Below are 20330 nucleotides of genomic sequence, written 5' to 3'. Positions count from 1 at the left end.
GGTCTGGTGTATCACGCTTTGTTTCAACCAAATGCCTTGTAAGAAGACGAAGAAGTGCTTAGCAATAGATTGAACAAATACCGCAACATCATGGAGAGTTGAAGTTTCAACGCTATAGGGAACGCGAAGCAAGCACGAAGGTGATCCTAAGACGAGCCTTTGGTCTCCACCACTCAACACTAATAAACTAGCAGCAAAAATGGTTGCGAATACAGAGTGGCGCGTTGCTTCACTGTAACTAGTTTTCAGGTAGAATTTTTATTGGTGTAAAAGCAGCATAACACCAAATACAAAAACAGGAGCGTTTCTTAGTATTGTTGCTATTGAAAATGAACGAATTTGTGCTTAACGCGAAGCATTTGCTTTTCTTACCTAATAAAACGAACGTCACCGAACGAACAAGACTTGTAAACCGTGCTCTCGAGGATTCAAAAGCGTTTATTTCAAATCGAACGTTTAGAACGTTCAGAAACAAGTCAGTTGCATCCAGCAACCAATCAACTTGGGCTTACAAGGGGTAAGAATGAGTCCATGAGTTAAACGAAAGGTAAATGGAGAACTGATAAATGCTGCTCCAAACATATCTAAACCAAGTTTTGTGGAAAAAGATGTCGTAACATCTTTAAACCCATTACAGAGTGAGTTGTTCGTCTACTCAGAAACTGTTAGCAGCACTGAACATGTTTTATCGCCGCCCCCCTCCGTCTGTTTCAATAGAAATTCTTCTTTCTCCTCTATCACCTATTTCAAGAAATGACCTAAAGTCTATTCTTTTAACGCTATCTAGAAAATAGGTACTTTTGTGAATGGCCTCAAGAGACCAGAGGAATTTTCGGCATGAATTTCATATTCTATCATAAAAATGAGAATAATCTGTGCTTGAGCCTTTAAATAAAATAATTTTTTTCTTGTTGTAAAAAGCTTGGCCGAAATCCTCGATCAGCGTTTACTACTGCATACTACATAGTGTTCAATATAGTCGTGTTGGTATACAATGACATAGTCGATTGTTCATTTCAGCTTTCTGAGTATTCTTTTCGTTGTCATTTGAATTGAATTGAAAGATTAGCGGATACGAAATGTCTATTCAAGCGTCGCCAAAACATATAAATCTTCGTATTGAGGTAAGGAAGTTTGTCAGTCATTACTGCTCTTTGCAATTGTTTGCAGACACCAATCTTAAATCCTTTCAAACTGCTGACGTTGTATATATGTGTGAGGTAAATACATTTAGCCTTTACTGGGGTATTGACAAAATCCAAAATCCCAAGACTAACTCTCATCGAGCCCGAAGGTTCTTTTCAAAAAAATCTGACCAAAAATATATTTCACTACCAATTCCTCGCACCTCTGTAAGACATATTCACAAGTTTACACACTTGTCCATTCTACAATTGTTTCTTTAGGTTTTTCTTGTCCCTCGTTTAACCCGGCAATTTTTTGTCATAGGTTATACTCTACATAGGCTGGCTGCGATGGTATCCACGTGGTGAACGTGTAGTTTTGCAATTATTGCTGACATCAACCGTATTGATGTAAACCGGAAGGCGAGAAGATGCAGAGAGCTGCGTTTTTGTACCGCGCGAGCTGTGTAACTGCCGTTTGCCTTCTTTTGGAAAATTTTTGTCGTTTATATTTTCTTTTTTAAATTTATTACGGCTTGCTATCAGCAACATTTCAGTGTTGTCAGTGTTCTTCCATTTTCATATAGTATATACATCTTCAGTTCTACGAACACTTCAAGTTTCTTCAAGCTTTTTCAAACAAGTTACCTTCATCTTTTCTATACCATCTTCGCCGCTATTTCTAATCTTTTCTTAGTATATTTTTACGGGGCGACAATGTTTTGAATTTGCGGCCTGCATTAGAAACTCGTTCAAATTCTGGGCCATTATCATTAATTTGTTCATGATATTTTGTGGTTTTCGCTGTTTGCTTCATTTGCGTCTTTCATCAAGTTATAAGCGATTTTAATAGTTGTTGTTGTTATCTATATTCTAATATATATTTAAATATCACTTAACTCCTATTCCTAATATAATTAAACATCTCCGTAAGTTAGAAACTATCAAATGATTACCGCATTCCCGACTTAGGTACTCGCGGCCGTTATCAGTTTGCAAGTATTACGCCTTTCAGCAGCATTCACGAATTTCCGAAAGGGCGAGAATATCCAAGACCCTTGTGTAAGCACAAAAACGTCTGTCCATTGACAAGAGAGACAAAATATTTCCGGCAAGAAATGGGACAATCGCTTCATAAGAGCACAGAGGTCACTGCTTTGTTTACGTTTTTCGTCGTATTTTTCGAGTTGAGTTTTTGGCTGTTTCCGGTTATAAACTTCTCTAAGATCTACAGGCGCATTTTTGCCAAAATTCACTTTTGAACCGTTGGACATTTTCGAAATTCCCTCCCTCTGTTCTAAGCTAATGGATTTTGTTTTGTCAGAACATAAGCGTACTGGGGGGCCAATAACGAGGGCGTCAGGTATGATTACTATTAGTAAGGAACAGGGAGATTTCTACATCCATCTATTGCAGTTCTTTTATGCTTGGTTTCCGAATTTCGAGACAAACAATTCAATTTGCCGCACATACTCGTATAACTAACCGAATGGATAGGAATCGTGATCTCTAAGTCAGCGTTCGGGGTTCAAATCTTAGCACGCTGGAGTGTATATGACCGTAGCTAATATGAATACTCAGTCGCAAAAGACATAATGCTAACCGATTTGAGCATGCATTCACTAGACTGGGGACCTCCGTATCTCTTTCTCTTTCCTCGTTTCTTTTCAACTGCCATCGTTTTACGCTCCTAGAAGAGGAAAGGAGAGAGACTTCTAGCAATTTAAGTTATCTTCTTGTCAGAATTGAGATTTGCGGATTTTCTAATGTCCCTTGTTTGACCAAAACCCTGTTTCTGCTTGCTATGCAGTTTCACGTAGCTTTCGTAACGGATGGGATATGCAATAGCGGCGTTGCAATGAAATCGTTGCCAATCTATTGTTCTTTTAGCTTAGATGCTGAATGGAGAAAGTCATTTCGCTACGCCTTTACGTGGCTCTTGAATGAAATTACTTTTCCAGCAGGACCTTTATATTGAAAACTATCTTGAATCTTGAATCTTCTACATGTCGTTTCAAGTTTCACATTCAGCTATGAGTTCAAGTATAGAAGAAAGAATAATGGAAAGGATTATGCACAAGCTTAGTGTTCTACTTACCGCCATTTCGCGTTTGAATTGTTACTCTACGACCTTTTTCTTTTTTTTATTACTTGCCGACTAATCGTTTTTTACACGGGTGGTTTTCATCTGAAGCTGCTATGTATCACACAATTTGGATGACAACGGTCTTCGTTGTATTCCATCACCCTATAAACTACCGAGACAATCATTCGCCTCTGTTCCCGATTCAAATAAAGGGACCAATGAAATAACGTTTCGGCATATATCATGAAAACGTTTTTAAGCATTAATGTGGAAAGGCGAGTATTTAAAAGAAAAGGATTAAAACAAAGGCAAGAGAAGAAGTGCAGAAGTGTACAACATTTCTATTAATAATAAATATTTTTTGATAGAGACAATATGTATGTGGAAGTTGCGTCAAACCGATATGTTATGTATTTCTTCTTATTATTTTTTTCATCTTCACGATTCACCTTCAAGTTGTCTAACGTGGAAAGTCTGTGATTACACAAATTTTTAATGCAATTACTGTATGTATGTTGAGAGAGGTGCACCGGCCAAATGACCGAAAGAATTAACAAACAGAAGTAAAAAGAAGGCTGGGTTTTCTTTTTGTCATTAAATGCGAACTGAATGTCTATGAAATTTCATAAAAAGAATTTCTCTCTCTCTTTATGCGTGTGTGTGTATGCGTGCGGGTATAATGATTTCTGGTTTTTCCTCAAACCATATGAGAATAGCTATAAAATTATATATAACAACGCCACAGAAGGAAATCCATAAAGTTTTCATTTGTAAAAGTTAAAAAATAAAATGCAAATGTATTGAAGCCGTTTGGTTACTGTATGCAACACTTACGCACTATCGCGGAAAATCCGTACGAATATGTATGTATATGCGTAGATCGGGACGAGAGAAAAAAAAGACAACAAAAAACATGGCATTGGTTGCAAAAATATTTTAAAGGCGGAGCTTTTTGATCTTTTTTTAAGCGAAACGCAAATAATGTACATACATGCACACTTACACGTGCATCTATATGTAGTAGTTAACATAAAAAAGCGAAGTTGCAATTGGAAACAGCGGCAATTGCAACAAACATTAACTGTAGCATGGACGGGAATTGGCGCCAGGCGTATGTTTACATTTTTTACGTTACGGAGACAACAGAGCAACAGTATGACGACATTGTTTTGTAAAGCCCATGACAACAAGAGCAACAACACCAAAAATGGGACATCATCATCGTCACCAGCGACGTCGTCATGATAAACACCAACACCAACACCAACACCAACACCACCAACAACATAACGCACACACGGATCAAAGCATCATATGTTTACGCACGTTTTTACTACCAACCAAGCCACCTCAACTCAAACGCGAATTCATGAAGTTCACTAGACATTGCTTTTTTTTTATATCGTTTTCATATCACTTGTGTGTATGTGTGTATGTGTGTGTGTGTGTGTATGTGTGTGTGTGTGTGTGGACATGTGTACATGTGTACATGTACGTGAATATGTATGTAACATAAACGGTTTGAAGAACACAACAGATGACCGTGTTGTAGTTGCATTTTATTTGTTATTGTAAATTTAAGGCTCAGCTAGATTGCAGCCGCTGCTGCTAGTTCACGCAATATTGGTCTCAGTTTGGAATAAAAAAATTGCGTGGATAAAGAAACAAGAAAATCTACTTACCCATTACATGAAAGCAGTAGCAATAGCAACAACAACATCAGAAACACTTAAAATATACGCACATATATATATATATATATATATATACATGTGCGTACGAAAGTATACACAATTAATTTTACTGCTGCCGATACAAACCAAAAGCATTCAACTCTTCTCAATCCAGGAGCTATACGTTGCATAAAACTAGACTCACGTTAATTCCATTGAATACACGCACCCAAACTAATACTTGCACACGCTTCATATGCAATTTTTTCAATATAAAATACATAAATTCCTTCCTTTCTTTTTTTGTGTATAATGAGCAAGCATCGCAATAATACCCCGGTTTTTGTTCTCCTCTTCTTTCGGGAACCGAATCAAACCGCCGCCTCTCATCTCGTATCAACCATTCTGTTATGTTTATAATTTATCTCTCTGTGTTTACTGATTTAAAATGCGTTAGCTTTATATATTTTTATTAATACTTTTTTTTTTTTTGTTCGCTTTCCTCAAAATCGAGTAGTTTGCGTTTTTGTTGTATTTTTGCCAAATAGCCGCAAAACATTTTTTCGCAATCGCACAATCGCTTGCACCCATTCAATATCAGTAGTGTCAGTATTACGATATACGTATGTGTGGGAATCCTATGCGTGAGTCTATGCATACGTGATGTTTATTTGCATATGTGTCCATGCTTGGTTATATATGTGCCGCGATATATGCACGCATCACTTTGTTGGTATTGTAATTGAAACTTCAAACATCAAAAGCACAAAAGAAAGAAAGCAACGCAAACAAACGAATGAATGAATGAATCACTGCAACAAAAATGCATTTTTCAAATTCTAGACTATGTAGAGATTTATGCTTCTCTTTTCTTTTTTTTTTTTTTTTTTTTTTTTGGAGGCTGGCTGAGAGCGTAATACAGACAACAAACAATAACAAAATGTCTGTCTGTCGCATAGAGTAAGATATGCTCGTAAGTACTTAGCAATATACAATTTTCTTAATCGCATTTTTTTTTGTTTTTTTTTTCATTTTGTTCACTTAAAAGTCTTTATTTTATAAATCCAATCAAATGAATTATTATTAACTGTGTTTTTTAAATATTCTTTTTATTAATTAAATATTTAATTATTAATAGTGTCTTTTATGTGCTAAACATCGCAATAGAACATTTAATGACCGCTTTATTATTAATTTAATTAAAGGTCATTTTATAAAACGCAGACATAAATAATTGCCCCAAACTAAACGGCAGAATATTGATATAATTTTGTAATTTCCTTACATATATATATTCTCGGGAATTACAATACATGCCATCAATCAGGCAATAAGACCATTTGAATTTTACATCTTCTTTTCCACAACTTGCTACCCGAACTCCTAGAAAGAAAGTTTGCAAATTCTTTTTGGTATGAGGTAAAGGAAAAAACTTCGTGGCATTCTTTCACGAAAAGTTAAAACCATTTTTCTTACATTTCAAATAAATTTTCTTAAAGAAAACATGTGTCATTTCGATCCATAACGTTTCGCCATTTTCTAGTAAGTCCAGTATTCCATTTCTGTCGAATTTCCATGAATTCTAGGCGAACAAAGTCCTTTTCCTTTCCTCTCAATTAAAGATGTGGTCTGACAATGACGTGATGGAAGACGATCCCTTTCCTATTGTTCCAATCTTTGTCTCGGCGCTTTAATTGAATTCGGCAATAGAGAAAGGAGTTCGGCTAGCTTGGAATGTCGCACGAAAGAAATGATGCATAATATGTTGATTATATCGCGTCAATCCGTGCTTAAGTTATGTTGCTCCTTTGACAATAGATTTCGCCTTGAAACCGTCTTTCGTGAGTACGGGTGTTCAAATATAAAACAAAATTAAAAATGCTTTCAAGAAACTAAAGCAGCGGTGAGAGCAAGGAAAGAAATAACTTATGCAATAGAGAGGATAATCTGATTCAGAGAAGACTTTTGGGATATGGTGTCTGAAAGAAAGCTTCAGGAGAACTAAATGCTACCTCGACGAAGGAAGACAGACAGGCAAGAGCATGTACTGGGGTTAAGATTCATTATAAAGATTTCGAAGATATTAAGCACACACATTACAACAAGAGAATTAATATAAGCTCACCAGTCAACATAGAATAAAGCAGACAATGTTTGTTAGAAAAAATAACTCAATAATTCTAAAGTTGCGGATGAGGAGGTCTGAAAACTATCTTCTTACTTTTATTTTTCTGTATAGTCTTGCCGAAAGTCTGCACCTTTCTTCCCGCGATGCAAATGGTGCTTCGTCTGCAAAATGCTTATCAACGAAAGTGGTGGGCTCCTAGTTAGATATAGTGGCTAAGCAGGGTGTTCAAGCAGTTTTAGTCGCCACCTTTACATCTTTGCAATCGCTGACATGTAAGCTGACACATTGTCATTGTGAAATGAACGAAAGCGTTTTCTTTCAAATATGACTGTTGTTTGCAATTTCTCCCTTCAACTTGGTAGCTAAAAATATTTCGAATATGTGCAGGTTTTTACGTTTCAATACAATCGGCTCAGATAATTTTGTAGCTATCACTTTCCCAGCGAGAGAAAGGGTCCTTGCCGTCTTTGGCGACAGCTCTTCCTTTGCAGTTCATCTTGTGTGTTTGAGGCGTATTCAAGTTTCATCTACAGTGATTAATCGAGTCCGAAACTGTTATTTGTGGCATCTAAACTATGCTACCATGCTAATATGCGTTCATCTCTTTCATGTCTGAATCTTGGTTCAATATGTGAGAAACACTTAAGTTGAACATGTTCGTAGCGTCCGCTATCTCTTTTATTTCCATTCGACGGTCATCCAGTAATATTTTGTGCACTTGAGCCATGGTTTCGCCTGTGGTTACAGCCTTTGACCGTCCAAAACCTTTTCGTTCCAAACTGACACAGTCTCGTTCCCGTATACATAGCGTTCAACTCGCTTTCAATTAGGCGTATTGTCTTTCAAACACTAATACTTGTGTCCATTTTTATAAAGACAGTCACGTCTTTTCATTGAAGCAATTGTCAAACTAAACCTGCGCGTCCAAAATGTTTGAGCGCACGAACTTATTCCATTACTTCTGCGGACCAGCGTATTATATACGCAAATGAAAAAGTATTTTTAACTCTTCGAGTCGGAATATTGTTCAACGAATTACGATTGCAAGCAATCATCAAACCAAAACAAAAGATGAAGTTTATAGATTTGCTGAAACTATAGCTAAGAGTTATACTGGGAAAGTATCAGTGAAGGATTTCAAGCAAATTCAGAGAAAATAGTCCCAATAATGAGTGCATTCGCGAGTAGTACGGAGAGTTGATTATGATGCTGTAGAGCAATGCAAGACATAAGATTGTGATATGAAACAAATGAAATGTGACAGCTGTGCAGACCGCCTTCTCAGCAAAACATCTCTAAAGCTATTTCAAACACTATGTCTATATATATTGGTATGATGAGTGAAACTATTCCAAGTGGATTCTATATTTTTTCGCACATCACATCACATCATAAGAAACGCATTTAATGCGGAAGAGCATCTGGAGCAGCATTTTCGATTTACAAAAACCCGATTTGCTAAAAAATCCCATAAAATATCGCGTTCGGGTAGATGCGGTCAAGACCTGGTTCTAAAAGTTATTTTTACTTTAGCAAAATGTTGCAACCAACAATCGATAACATGGCCTTGCATACCACAATAAAAAAAAGGAAGATGATCCTTACATCCCTGAATTTAGAGAGCAGTGTGGGTGAAGAAACTATTTCAACAGCGAGCTCTAGCCCAAATCGCACAATTATGTTTGAAGTTTACCAAAGGAAGAAAGAAATTTCAAGTTTTTCATGCTGAACCTTATACATTACCTCGTTGTTATCATCAAAGGAACATAAGAAGAAAAAGGAAATTTTATAAGATTATGGGATATTTTGAGAAATCCGAAAAAATAAAATAAGAAGAAAAATAACGGCTGTTATTAGCAGAGATGGCAAGTCTTTGTAAATCCAACCCTGAGATAAACTGAGAAAACTGTTAACAAAGTAGAAAACGTTGATGCGAACGAATCTAAGCTAAACAACTCTTGGCCGCGAAAATGGCATCATCCGTATAATGTATTCGTTTTCCAAGGATCTTCAACAACCGGTGATGAACTTTTCTTAACACACCAAATGATGGTGACGTGAATATCGATCGGTGTTCGCAACCGAATGCAAAAAATCTCATCCGGCTTAAAACGGACTCCATCCTATACGACTCGCAAATTTCATATGTGAGAGCATTGAACTGAAGACAATTGACCATGTCATAGGGGCAACTGAATTGCGGCTTTGAACGATGAACTGAATTTCTCAAAGCATAGAACAGCATGGAAAATCGCCCACACAACATACGTGCAAATTTGCATCGTTACATCCAATCTAGTTTACAACTGACGGGCCAGACATCTAATTTTTTTTTACTTTTGAAGAGATGCTTTTAATTAATAATAATGCGTTGTGGTGTAGGCGTATGCTTTGATTGACTTATTCCATCAACATCAATTTGCGTCCAAGAAGGGACATTGATATTGGTCAAGAATGGACGGACATACATTGTAGGCAGCGTTTTGACAATACGGATACAACACTATCTTTTGGTGGTGGATATTATAAGTGGAAACATTATAGTCGGTCAATACCGATCATTAAAGATCCTAGACAACATCGTCTAAGGCAATTTTTCATTTACTTTCGTAATAAAATACCACCTAAAGGTGTACTTTCCGCGGGATCCTTTATAAGGGAAACGAGCCAAAAGGTGAAATGATCTGACTTACGTTTATCAAGATTTATTTTCTTGTCAAAGATCTTATCTCTTGGTCAAAAACACTCTTATGTGAAATGGTTTCCAAAATATAAATACCGCAGTACTTAACGCAGCAAATGTGTATGGAAACCCGAAACAGCTTTAACTCCAATCCAGCTTAGACATTAGATATGCAATATATTTACTTTATTTATTGCCTATATATATAGCTTGTAAATCGATTTAAAAGCTGTCGGATAACTTACATGATGTGCTCGACTGCTCGAGTAGCTCGATTGCTGGATTTCTATTCTTTTTCAGAGGAGAGAAGAGTCTATCAAATCAAGAAATTGCAGAAAATCAGTAGAATTCATTAACAAGTTTCTGTAATAGATTTGAGAAGTTGAAAAAGGGTAAAGGCTTGAAAAAGCTTAGATTACAATCCGTTTGTAACTTAAATGTACAAATTTTATATTATAAATAAGAATTTTTCAACTCTACTAATGGAGCAGCAAATTTTGCAATAAATTTTTATAACGACATAAATATATATTGCCACGAATGTGCACGACACTTTTTTTATTATTGATTTCGACCAAAGCTGAGGGGAAGTTAGGAAAGAGTTTACCCCTAACTCAATTTTCGTGTTTTATGATAAGAAAAAAAAAAAGGCTTACTCCACGATAATCCTATGCACCTTACGCGGACAACATACCCCATACCAAAAAACAATTTATAAAAAGAATGTAGCGCACTAAATATGCGCAAAAAAACGTGTGCGTGAACGCTGCCTTTTCTAAAGCTGACTGATGTTAAATAACATGTAACTAATTGTCAAATGTTAATTAGTTATGTCCTGTGTATTATCTATGCTATCTGACTATTGTCTGTAACTCAACTACTCATAGTTTATCCGCATTTTGTTGGGATTGACTTTGCGTTCTTATAAATATCACGGTCCCCGTCTAGATAGGCTTCAAAGTCTCTTTAGATATATTTCTCATTTTTTCTATATGTAGATCTGTACGTCGACATTTAGATATTAGGGTTGTTGCATAGCCTTGAAAGTGTCATAGGTAACAGTCGCGACAATCAAGTTGGGTTTCCACACACTCGGTAAGAGCAGAACACTTATCGCCCACTAAGCCATAGCAAATTTTGCCCCCCCCCCCTCCCGCCGTTTTATTTTTCTTACCGTTACCGTAGTATATCTATAGGATAGGATACCCTTTGCTGACATTTATAAAGAAAAAAGTAGAAAAAGTCGAAAGGTTTGTCAATGTATCGTTTGCAAGTTTTCCTCTTTAGATTTATTTTTTTAGATACATTTTTTTTTTGTCTTTTTTTTTTACCAGAAAAACATAAAAAAATTTTCTCTTATCGACCAAGAAATTTTTGCAAATTTTTATTAAATTCTCTTTTTTTAATTTCGCCAGTACTTGTCTTGCGTTTTGTTAACAAGATGTGAAAAATTCCCTCAGATTATAGATTGTTGGGAAGATGCCTGCGAGAAACTCCTCTCATCACTTATAGAATATTTTATCGAACTGAGAAGAACTGAATGGGAAGCGCATCATTCTAAATTTCATTATATTGCCGATTATGTAACTAATAAAGGGCATGTTTTTTTAATTAAATGATGCTTTTTCTTTAACATAGCTCTCAAAGTGCCTGCAGCGAGTTTCTAAAAAAAAAAATTATTATTTTTTTTTTTTTGAGTAAAACAATATATTAAAAAATAATATTTATTTCTAATTAACTGAATGTAATATTAACGATTGCATTTTAAAATTAAGAAAATAATATTTTCGAATGCATCAAAACAAAAAAAAAAAACCAAAAAAACAAAAAAACTTAATAAAATTAAGAAATTGATGTTTTTAGGCAATGAAATGAAGTTGAGAAATGCTGCTTCTTTCTTGTTTGCCTTTTACACAGTGCTTTAAATATAAACACATCGACAACTAAACACTTCTATAATTGCTAGAACATACGCAGCGTATAAATGACTCTTTTTTTTTAAAGCAACAAAAGCAATAGTATATTAAATGATCAAAGCAAGAGCTAAACGCATGTGTGCGAGACCCCTATACTCATCCGTTGCATGTGAAAGAATTTCAGTTTAAACTCTTCTTCTAAAAAGGTTTTTTGCTTGCAATCGCAAAACCACAAATTCAGACGCAATTTTGCTTACATCTATGCATACATTTTCACATTCTTACTAGTGTTTATTTAAATAGAAAAACTGATACACACATACATTCGCAAATAACTAACTAAGGAAAGTTTTTTTTTTTATTCTTACTGTATATATTGCAATATGTGTAGAAGACATTTAGGCGTTTTAATTTACATCCACGCAAATGCGTAATAACATACATACGTGCATATATCGAAGAAGGCATGCTTACATACATACATACATATATTTAAGGAGGAGACGCTTGACTCATGAAAAAATGCAGACAAGAAAACTCATACTTTGTTTGGAATTTAGAAATAAGTTGCGAAACAGTGAGTTGGTGGGTCGGACGTAACAAAGCAGACAAGAAACAGAACAAGTGGTACGAATTTTCTATTTACGCAACAGTTGCAGAACTAACGAATATTTTCTGTGCACTTTATATATAAATACACGCACACATGTAGCGAAAAACTTATATATATTCCTAAGTTCATTTGAGGCAAGAGTTTTGAACCGTACCAGTGTTTTAGATTTTAGAATATAAGACATACTCTCTCCACAACGTGTAGTCATCAATTACGATTATATACGTGAAACATGAGTAAATATAATTTTGTTGCTTATATACAAAATTTGTGAATCGTAGTACTTATAAAGTTTGAAGGCAAAGCATATATACATAAGCCTTAAGAGAACACCTTTCCCCCGGGTTTTTTAAAGGTATATTTAAAACCACAAAAACAAATAAAAACGCTATAGTGATGCACTACCACCATTAAATATCCTACATCATCCTATAGTTACCCAAACTTTGACTTTTCATAATAAGCATTACAGGGGAAAGGGGTCGAAAAAATGCTCCGATCTGAACCATTTTCAGTAAAGTCCGTCCTTTGCCCAAAATATGCCCATATATCGAATTTCATCGAAGTATCTCAATAATTGCAGCCTATGAGTTGAACACAAGAAAGTTTCCTTGACAGGCGGACAGATAAGCTTAGATCGATGCAGAAACTGACTCTGAATCCATCGCTATAATAAACTATGAGTCGACTGGATGTTGCATTCATCCCCACAAGCTTAACATATCTTTATAGCACAAGTGATGTAGGACTTACGAAAAAAAAAACAAATAAAAATTTCACGAAAATAAAATTTAATGTTGAATCGCTTTGAAGATGATATGTAAGCATAAATTCGGGTATTTGGAGTGTAAATCGCTTTCCGTCCCCTTTCTATCCTTAATCAATTAAGCAAAAACGAATTTCAAAAGGCAAGTTTTCCAAGATATATATAATGTGTTGCGTTTCGTTTTATAAGCAAGAACCCTTAGTTAGGGTTAGATAGGGTTTTCTCAAAACATTAAGAATTCTACTGGTTGTATGATTGTATGTATATTCGATGTAAAGCATAAACTTTCTTCTTCGTTACTTTAATTCCTTTTTTTTTGATTTTGCAATGATATCAATCACATTTGTGTGTATGTTTTTTGAAATTTGATAAAAGTTTTGCGGTTCTTTGAGACGCGTTTGGTAATTTTTTTGTTTATTTGTTTTTTTGTTTATTTGTTTTTCCGTTCGTTTTTTCTTTGCATTTTGTTTATTGTTTTGTCTTACATGCAGCGGTTACAAATTCAAAGACATTTGCAAAGTAAGTGGTCAATCGGTTGCTAATACTTTTGTGAACGAACATCTTTGTAAGTTAAGTAAAGTAAAAAGTCTGGATAATAAATTTGAGGCTAGCTATCTTTTTGTCTATTTTTCACTCCGTTGAGATTCAATGGAAATTTATTTTCAAATGAAAAGTTACTACTTCAATATAAGAAGTACTATTAAAATAAACGATTCGATACTTGGATATGTTTTAAGGCATTTTTTTGGTTTTTTTTTTTTATTTGCAGGAAACAATCTCAACAGCTGCAACCACCACAGATAGTAATTCCACTGCCGACACAAACACCGAAACCGATCCGTATGCCGGTCTTATGAAAGATGCAGATAAGCTGAAATTAATGCTATTAGCTTGGAATTATCAAAATTCTAATGCTGTACGCAATGGCACGGAGGGTCCTGATTTGGGTGTAGTTGGCGGCTTGTGGGCCCAGTATCAAAACGCGTTAGCTCAAAATGCTGCAGCTGCTAGCAGTAAGATCGATACATCACTTTCGCCGGTGCCGCGTACTGATAACCCATCGCCGATGGAAGCCCAAGACGAAACAAACTCGTCAGGACAGAAAGAAGAAGATGAAGGTTCTGAAGATGATTCCGATGATAAATTAGATGAAAAATTATCACAAACTCATGATCCTGAACGATTGAAAGCTTTTAATGTTAGTCACACACGTGGAAATGATAGAGGAACCGACTTAATTTTTTAATAATCTTTTTTCATTGCAGATGTTTGTTCGTTTATTTGTGGATGAAAATTTGGATCGTATTGTACCGATCTCCAAGCAGCCAAAAGAGAAAATTCAAGCTATTATTGATTCGTGCGCTCGTCAATTTCCCGAATTTAGCGATCGTTCGCGTAAACGTATACGAACATATTTGAAATCTTGCCGCCGTAACAAAAAGACTCGAGATGGTTGGGAGAATACGGTAAGTAAAGGAGTAAAGTAAGAATTGTCTAAAGGGGGAAAAAATAAACCATTATAGCTATGTTTATTGGGTGTACAAATAAATTCTCTGTCTTTTTTGATAAGATACAATTTTAATGAAAAAACTACAAAGCTTAAAAATCGAAACATTCACCCTCACTATCTGCCGTCTTACTTCTTAGCGAGTAGCATGCAAAACCCCTCTCAGTAAAAACTTTGTGGTTTTGAGTCGAAATAGTCGTCGACCCATTTCCGCCTATTTTCGACTTTTGTGAGCTGGTGATCTGATAAACATAACTTCGTCGATCCGAACAAGTGGTAACCAGAAAGATACACATCTCGGCAATAATCCCGCAATTTCAAGACATGGCTAACCCAAGCATTGATTGCTTTCGCTGAAGAGGAATAAACGTATACACGCATTCATTGTCTTCAAGACTTAAATTTTTCGCTCGAAATTTCGCAAACCACTTTCTAACCGTTTCATTGCTTACCACATTTTCATTACAAACCAACTTAATCACTCTCGTACTCGTTTGAACTCCATTGTTTTTAATTCGTAACAGAATAAAATGCAGTGTCATAAATGACTTCGACTGTGTACGCATCTAAAATTTCGGAATGAATGAACGCGACCGGTAGATTTATATGGAAACTATTTTAAACACAGAGAACTTATTCGTACGTCTATTATATTGAAAACGTCGAACATGAATGGCAAATGCGCAGAAAAAGAAAATATTCGAGTCAACTCAGGAAAACACATAATTAAAATTATCTTTTCTTTACAGACCCGCCCAACACCCGCCCATCTCACCTCTGTACAAGCCGAGCAAATACTTGCGATTGCTTGTGAGAACGAGTCATTAAATGCTAAACGTATGCGCATCGGCTTAGAGCCAATAACACATGCCATACCTGCTCCCGGTTCAGCTGTGGCAGCTGCCGCCGCCGCTGCAGCAGCAGCCGCAGCAGCGGTTGCGGCCAATACGAGTTCCGCTGGTTCTATTGGAGGAGCTAGCACGTCATCGACGGTGACTTCATCGTCAGTTGTGGATGGTGCTGGCTCCAGCGGTAGCACAGCTACTTTACCTTTTCCTGGTGGTACTGGTTTCACCCGCTCCACCCCAAATTCAGAGTCTGCCGAACCGCTGACATTGACACCAGCGGCAGCGGTGGCTGCCGCAGCAGCTGCTGCGGTAGTTGCATCGTCCAGCGCTGGCAGTGGTGGCCTAAATTCGGCCCGTAGTTCTCCATTGGCTTTAAGTTCAAACGCTAGTGCGTCGGGCTTAGATATAAAACCTTTGAGCGGAAATTTAGCTAACGGGAACACAGGGGCCAATGGCAATGCTAGCGGCTTAACTGGAATGCCGGCTTCAAGTCCTTTATATAGACCTACAGATTTTACCTCACCATCAGCGGCATCACCATTTGTAGCAGCCGCAGCAGCTGCTGTAGCTGGTCGTACGCAAAACTATCCCAGTTATTTTCCAGGTGTGGGAGCATTAGGAGGCGGTAAGCAATGCAACAACATGTTAATAACGTTATATATATATGTAATTAGTGAAAATACTTTCTATTTTCGTTTCTTTTTAGTAACGGCTACAGACCTGTCTATGAAACCTTGCTCCTCATCTGCCAATACCTCTGCCTCCATTACCACCGTCACCAATCAAACTAACACGAATAATTTAGCTAATTTGGCAACACTCAATCAATTAAATGTCAATACTAATCTCAATAACGGCAGCGTTACCAATTCGAATGTCTTGGCTACGGCCACACAGCAATTACAACAACTGCAGCAACAAGCTCAACAACAACAGGTACAGCAACAACAACAGCAACAACAACAGCAACAACAACAGCAACAGCAGCAACAACAACAACAACAACAACAACAGGGTCTCGGTTCCTTAAGTAATAATAATTTAGATAACACAACGCCAAGACCGCCTTCACTTTTGCCCCACAAACTTAGTCCTAATGAAATAAATGCCGCTCGTCAGGTAATATCCGCTTATCGGGAAAGCGCAGCCTTTTTATTGCGCACTGCCGATCAGGTGGAACAATTACTGGTACAACAACAGTAAGTGTGGGTTTTGGCTCGCTGGATGGAGGAGGTATGGCATTTAAGGCACAATGAAAAAAACTAAGAACGTAACATACTTGTGTAAGCGTTTTATCATTTCGATTAACTAACTATTTGCTTTTTATTTGTTTGTTTTTTTTTTTTATTTTCGTATATTTCTTTGTTCCTTTTTTTTATGAATGTTATTGAGAGTTTCTTTTTCTCAGTGAACATAAAACTATATACTAAAAAAAAAAAAATAAAATAATACTCCGTTAATAGATTTAACAGAGTGTGGTTCCTATTACATTAAATCTATACAGGCATAAATTTAAAAAAAAAAAAAACAAATTAATTGAACAACAGAACAGCAGAAGAACAATTAACAATAAACCACAAAAACATATGCTTATACATACACTACCTACTTGCAGTAAACCAACAGGACCCACGGAAAATATTAAAAAGTAATAAATTAGCTAATACTCTACATGTCTTTCCACACATAAAAAAAAAAAAAAAAAACAAAAACAAAATAGTCAATATACAAAATGAAAGCTTTTTAGCGTTTTTGCCGTCAATCCTTACTTCTGTTGAAAAAAAAAAAAAAAAGAAGAAAAACAAATAAATAAATAAATGAAATAAACCGAAAAACCCAGCAGCAAAAATAAATAAATAATGTCTTCAAACAATTACAGAGCATTACTTATATTCATAGCAAAAGTTCAATTTGTATATATTTATCAAACGATTCTCATTACCACCACCACCACCGCCACCACTATATATATATAGACGGGTCCATCTTAATAATTTCCAATTTTGTATATTTCTTTTTAAGCAACTTGCTTGGAGAACAAGTGAAAACAGTTTATTGCCATTAAACAAACACACTGCACCACATCGCTTCATACAGGTATTTATATAAGGCGTTGCGTGGAAATTGATCCCTTTCGAATGATCTCCATTAGCATTCGTCTTTGAGTCAAAGCATATTAATGTACGAAATTTTCTCGAACTATCTGAAAAATGCAACCTTTTACGTTGAACACAAGAATACAGACTTCCACAGGTAGACTTCAGCTTATCGATACAAAAAAAGTGTGAATCTATTTCAAGTACTTCTGGGTATTGGATACGCGTCCTTATTAACTTAATGTGCCCTTGTACCACAGGTGGTGTGGAGTATAAAAACCAAAGCGCGAGCCTCATCTCAGCATGCATCCGAAATAAGGCCAACGAGTTTCCAAATTCAGGACTTGTCCCTTATACGACCTGAACTGTCAACCTGATAAACGACTCTAGTCTTTCCTTATAAGGCAAGATTTCGCGACAACCTCTTCGAAACTTGTGAGACGTACGCATAACATAATTTTTAAAATGAAAGATGAAATACAAAACTACGCAAATAGATTTGACTTTACGGCAACAGAATTGCATCAAATGCAATTTAACAGTGACGAGAAATACTAAGGTAGATAGTTTCGCTGCGATCAAATCATTCATTTCATTAAACTAATGTTCGGTACTTTCCGCTTCAACAGTTTAGCGATACACATAAGCCAGTCTTTATCTATAGGCCATATACAACTTCGACAATGACTCCATTAGTACGACTGCAATACTGATCTGTAGCCAAAAGTTTTACATCCTTTGTATGTATTGAAATGATGTTATGATCGCTTTTAAATCAAGAATGAATTCTGCATTTTTATGCACTTGCCCCAATAAGAAATTAACTGGAAACCATTGTCCATCACCGCACAATTATTCGTATGAGCGGCCGAATAAGCAAGAATTGCGATTACCAATGTAGTGTTCGCGGGCACACATTTCATTGTGGTAGAGAGTTCACTTTGGTGGTAGCTAAAGTGAGTGATCAGTCCAAAAAGGCGTAACACTCATCGATTGGGTACACATCCACTAAACTGCGGCCACCATCTCCCTACTTCTTCCTTTCATCTTCTTTCCTCACTTACTTCTGACTCTTATCGCGTTATGCGAATAGGGGTATCCCCTGAGTTGTTGGTCATATAGAAAAAAAAAAAAATTCAGTTTATGATCATAATGGAATAGTAATAACAATGAGATAAATGTATCCTCCAAGCCGTCTTTTCTTCGCTTAAAGACCTATAAACGTGAATTTTTAATTAATTTATATTTGCAGCTCTAAAAAAAGTATAGGTTCCACCCTTGGCCGAAATACGTTAGTGTACCAAAATTCTTCAAATTATCTGAAAAACTGTAACCTGTATATTGAACATAAGAAAGCAAGAGGGACAGACAAGCTTAGAAGGACTCAGAAAATGAGTTATGATAAAACCTCTTTCTGTTTGTTGCATGCATAAACACAAACTTTATATCCCAAGTGGTGTAGGGCATAAAAGAGTTCACTTCACATTTGGAGGCAATTAATGTTGAAATCTCATATCAACGTCGCTTCGTGATGTAAAGTGAAACTGTGACGTAGTAAACATTGCATATTAACTCCGTATTAACAGATATGTCAGTAAAGATAGCTACTGATAGTACCTAGAAATAGATATTCAATTTTTAGATCGTTTTCCGGCCATCTGGCGAAAGTAAAGAAGGAAATGTGAGATTGAATTTGCGGCTCTTGACGGAGCCTTGAGATTGACGTAAAGGTATTTGGATGTAACTAAAACAAATGCACCGTTATATGCTTTTTGGGACATTCCGAGCTTATTTCCTTGTCTGACAAACCCTAAAGTTAGTGCACTTCATGAGAATTTCACTCTATAATTTAAAAAATTTCACCGAAATTTCGAAAAAAATTTTAAATATTTTTTGTAATACAAATAAACCGAAAAAACTCTGAACACAAATTTTGGTATTTATCATCGTTAAAACCGAACTAATTTGATGGTGAGTTTTGGAAAACTGAAAACAAAGAAAAAAAAAAACCCATAGTAACTTTATTCTCAATACTCAAAAAATATATAACAAACAAAACAATAGTCTTTATATAATCCAACGAATAAAAACGACAAATTTATTCTACAAAATTATACACAAATATTCATACGTTTCATTGAGTTTTTTATTTTTTTACTTTTTACAAAGTTAAAATAACATTTTTCGTCATATTTATTTTTCTTAAGAAAAAAAATTTTAAAAACTTATTTAAGTATTAAAAGAAGTTGTTGTAAATTTAAAGAATGGAACCTACAAAAAAAAAAAAAAAAAAAGCAGAAACCAGTAAAGTATTTCAAACTACAATAAAGCGTGATACAAAAAGTTTTGAAAAATTAAGAAAAAAAAAAGGATAAAACAAATAAAAAGAGTTAAAAACATTATATTCGTCTTAAGGCGAATCTTGAATACCCACTACATCGAGAAGTTATGCGATAAGGGGTTCTACGTAGGTACCTGGCGCATAGGCAGGCCTAATCCTACGCGCCCGTGGTCACACATCGAGGAGGTATATAAAATATAGACATACGCACACAAAATTCTCTGCCAATAATTAACTATCTTCTTTTTAATTTCTCTTAATAACGATAAAATAAAAATGAAAACAAAAATCAATTGAAAAAAAAAACACGTAATCGGTATTTTTACATCGCGTTGTATCCAAACGGTCTTATATTTATCGCAAACTTTTTACCGTTCTTTGCAAATATCGCATTAGGCATGGGCGCCTGTACATGTTCACCTCATTTTCATTACAATATTTATTTATTGCATGACATAAAAATACATCCCGGAGATATCGCACGCACGTAGGAAATAGCCAGACTGTTTGATAACTTGAAGAAATCTTGATAAATTCATCGTTAAAGTC

The 20330-nt window shown here is 35.7% G+C and overlaps 1 protein-coding gene across 1 annotated transcript in view; it reads left to right on the top strand.

Moving 5' to 3' along the window:
* LOC119633534 (integrator complex subunit 12) overlaps positions 1 to 19648 on the top strand; it is a 52471-nt gene extending 32823 nt beyond the window's left edge. Inside the window, exons 2-5 of the mRNA XM_038027137.1 lie at positions 13759 to 14187; positions 14255 to 14455; positions 15246 to 15969; positions 16051 to 19648. Of these exons, the coding sequence (XP_037883065.1) occupies positions 13759 to 14187; positions 14255 to 14455; positions 15246 to 15969; positions 16051 to 16547 (1851 nt within the window). The 3' untranslated portion in view covers positions 16548 to 19648. The remainder of the gene's footprint in view (positions 1 to 13758; positions 14188 to 14254; positions 14456 to 15245; positions 15970 to 16050) is intronic.
* The last annotated feature ends 682 nt before the right edge of the window (positions 19649 to 20330 follow it).

The sequence above is a fragment of the Glossina fuscipes genome, unplaced genomic scaffold (genome assembly GCF_014805625.2).
Source record: "Glossina fuscipes isolate IAEA_lab_2018 unplaced genomic scaffold, Yale_Gfus_2 2, whole genome shotgun sequence".
Taxonomy (NCBI): Eukaryota; Metazoa; Arthropoda; class Insecta; order Diptera; family Glossinidae; genus Glossina; species Glossina fuscipes.
This window is presented reverse-complemented; position numbering and strand designations above follow the sequence as displayed.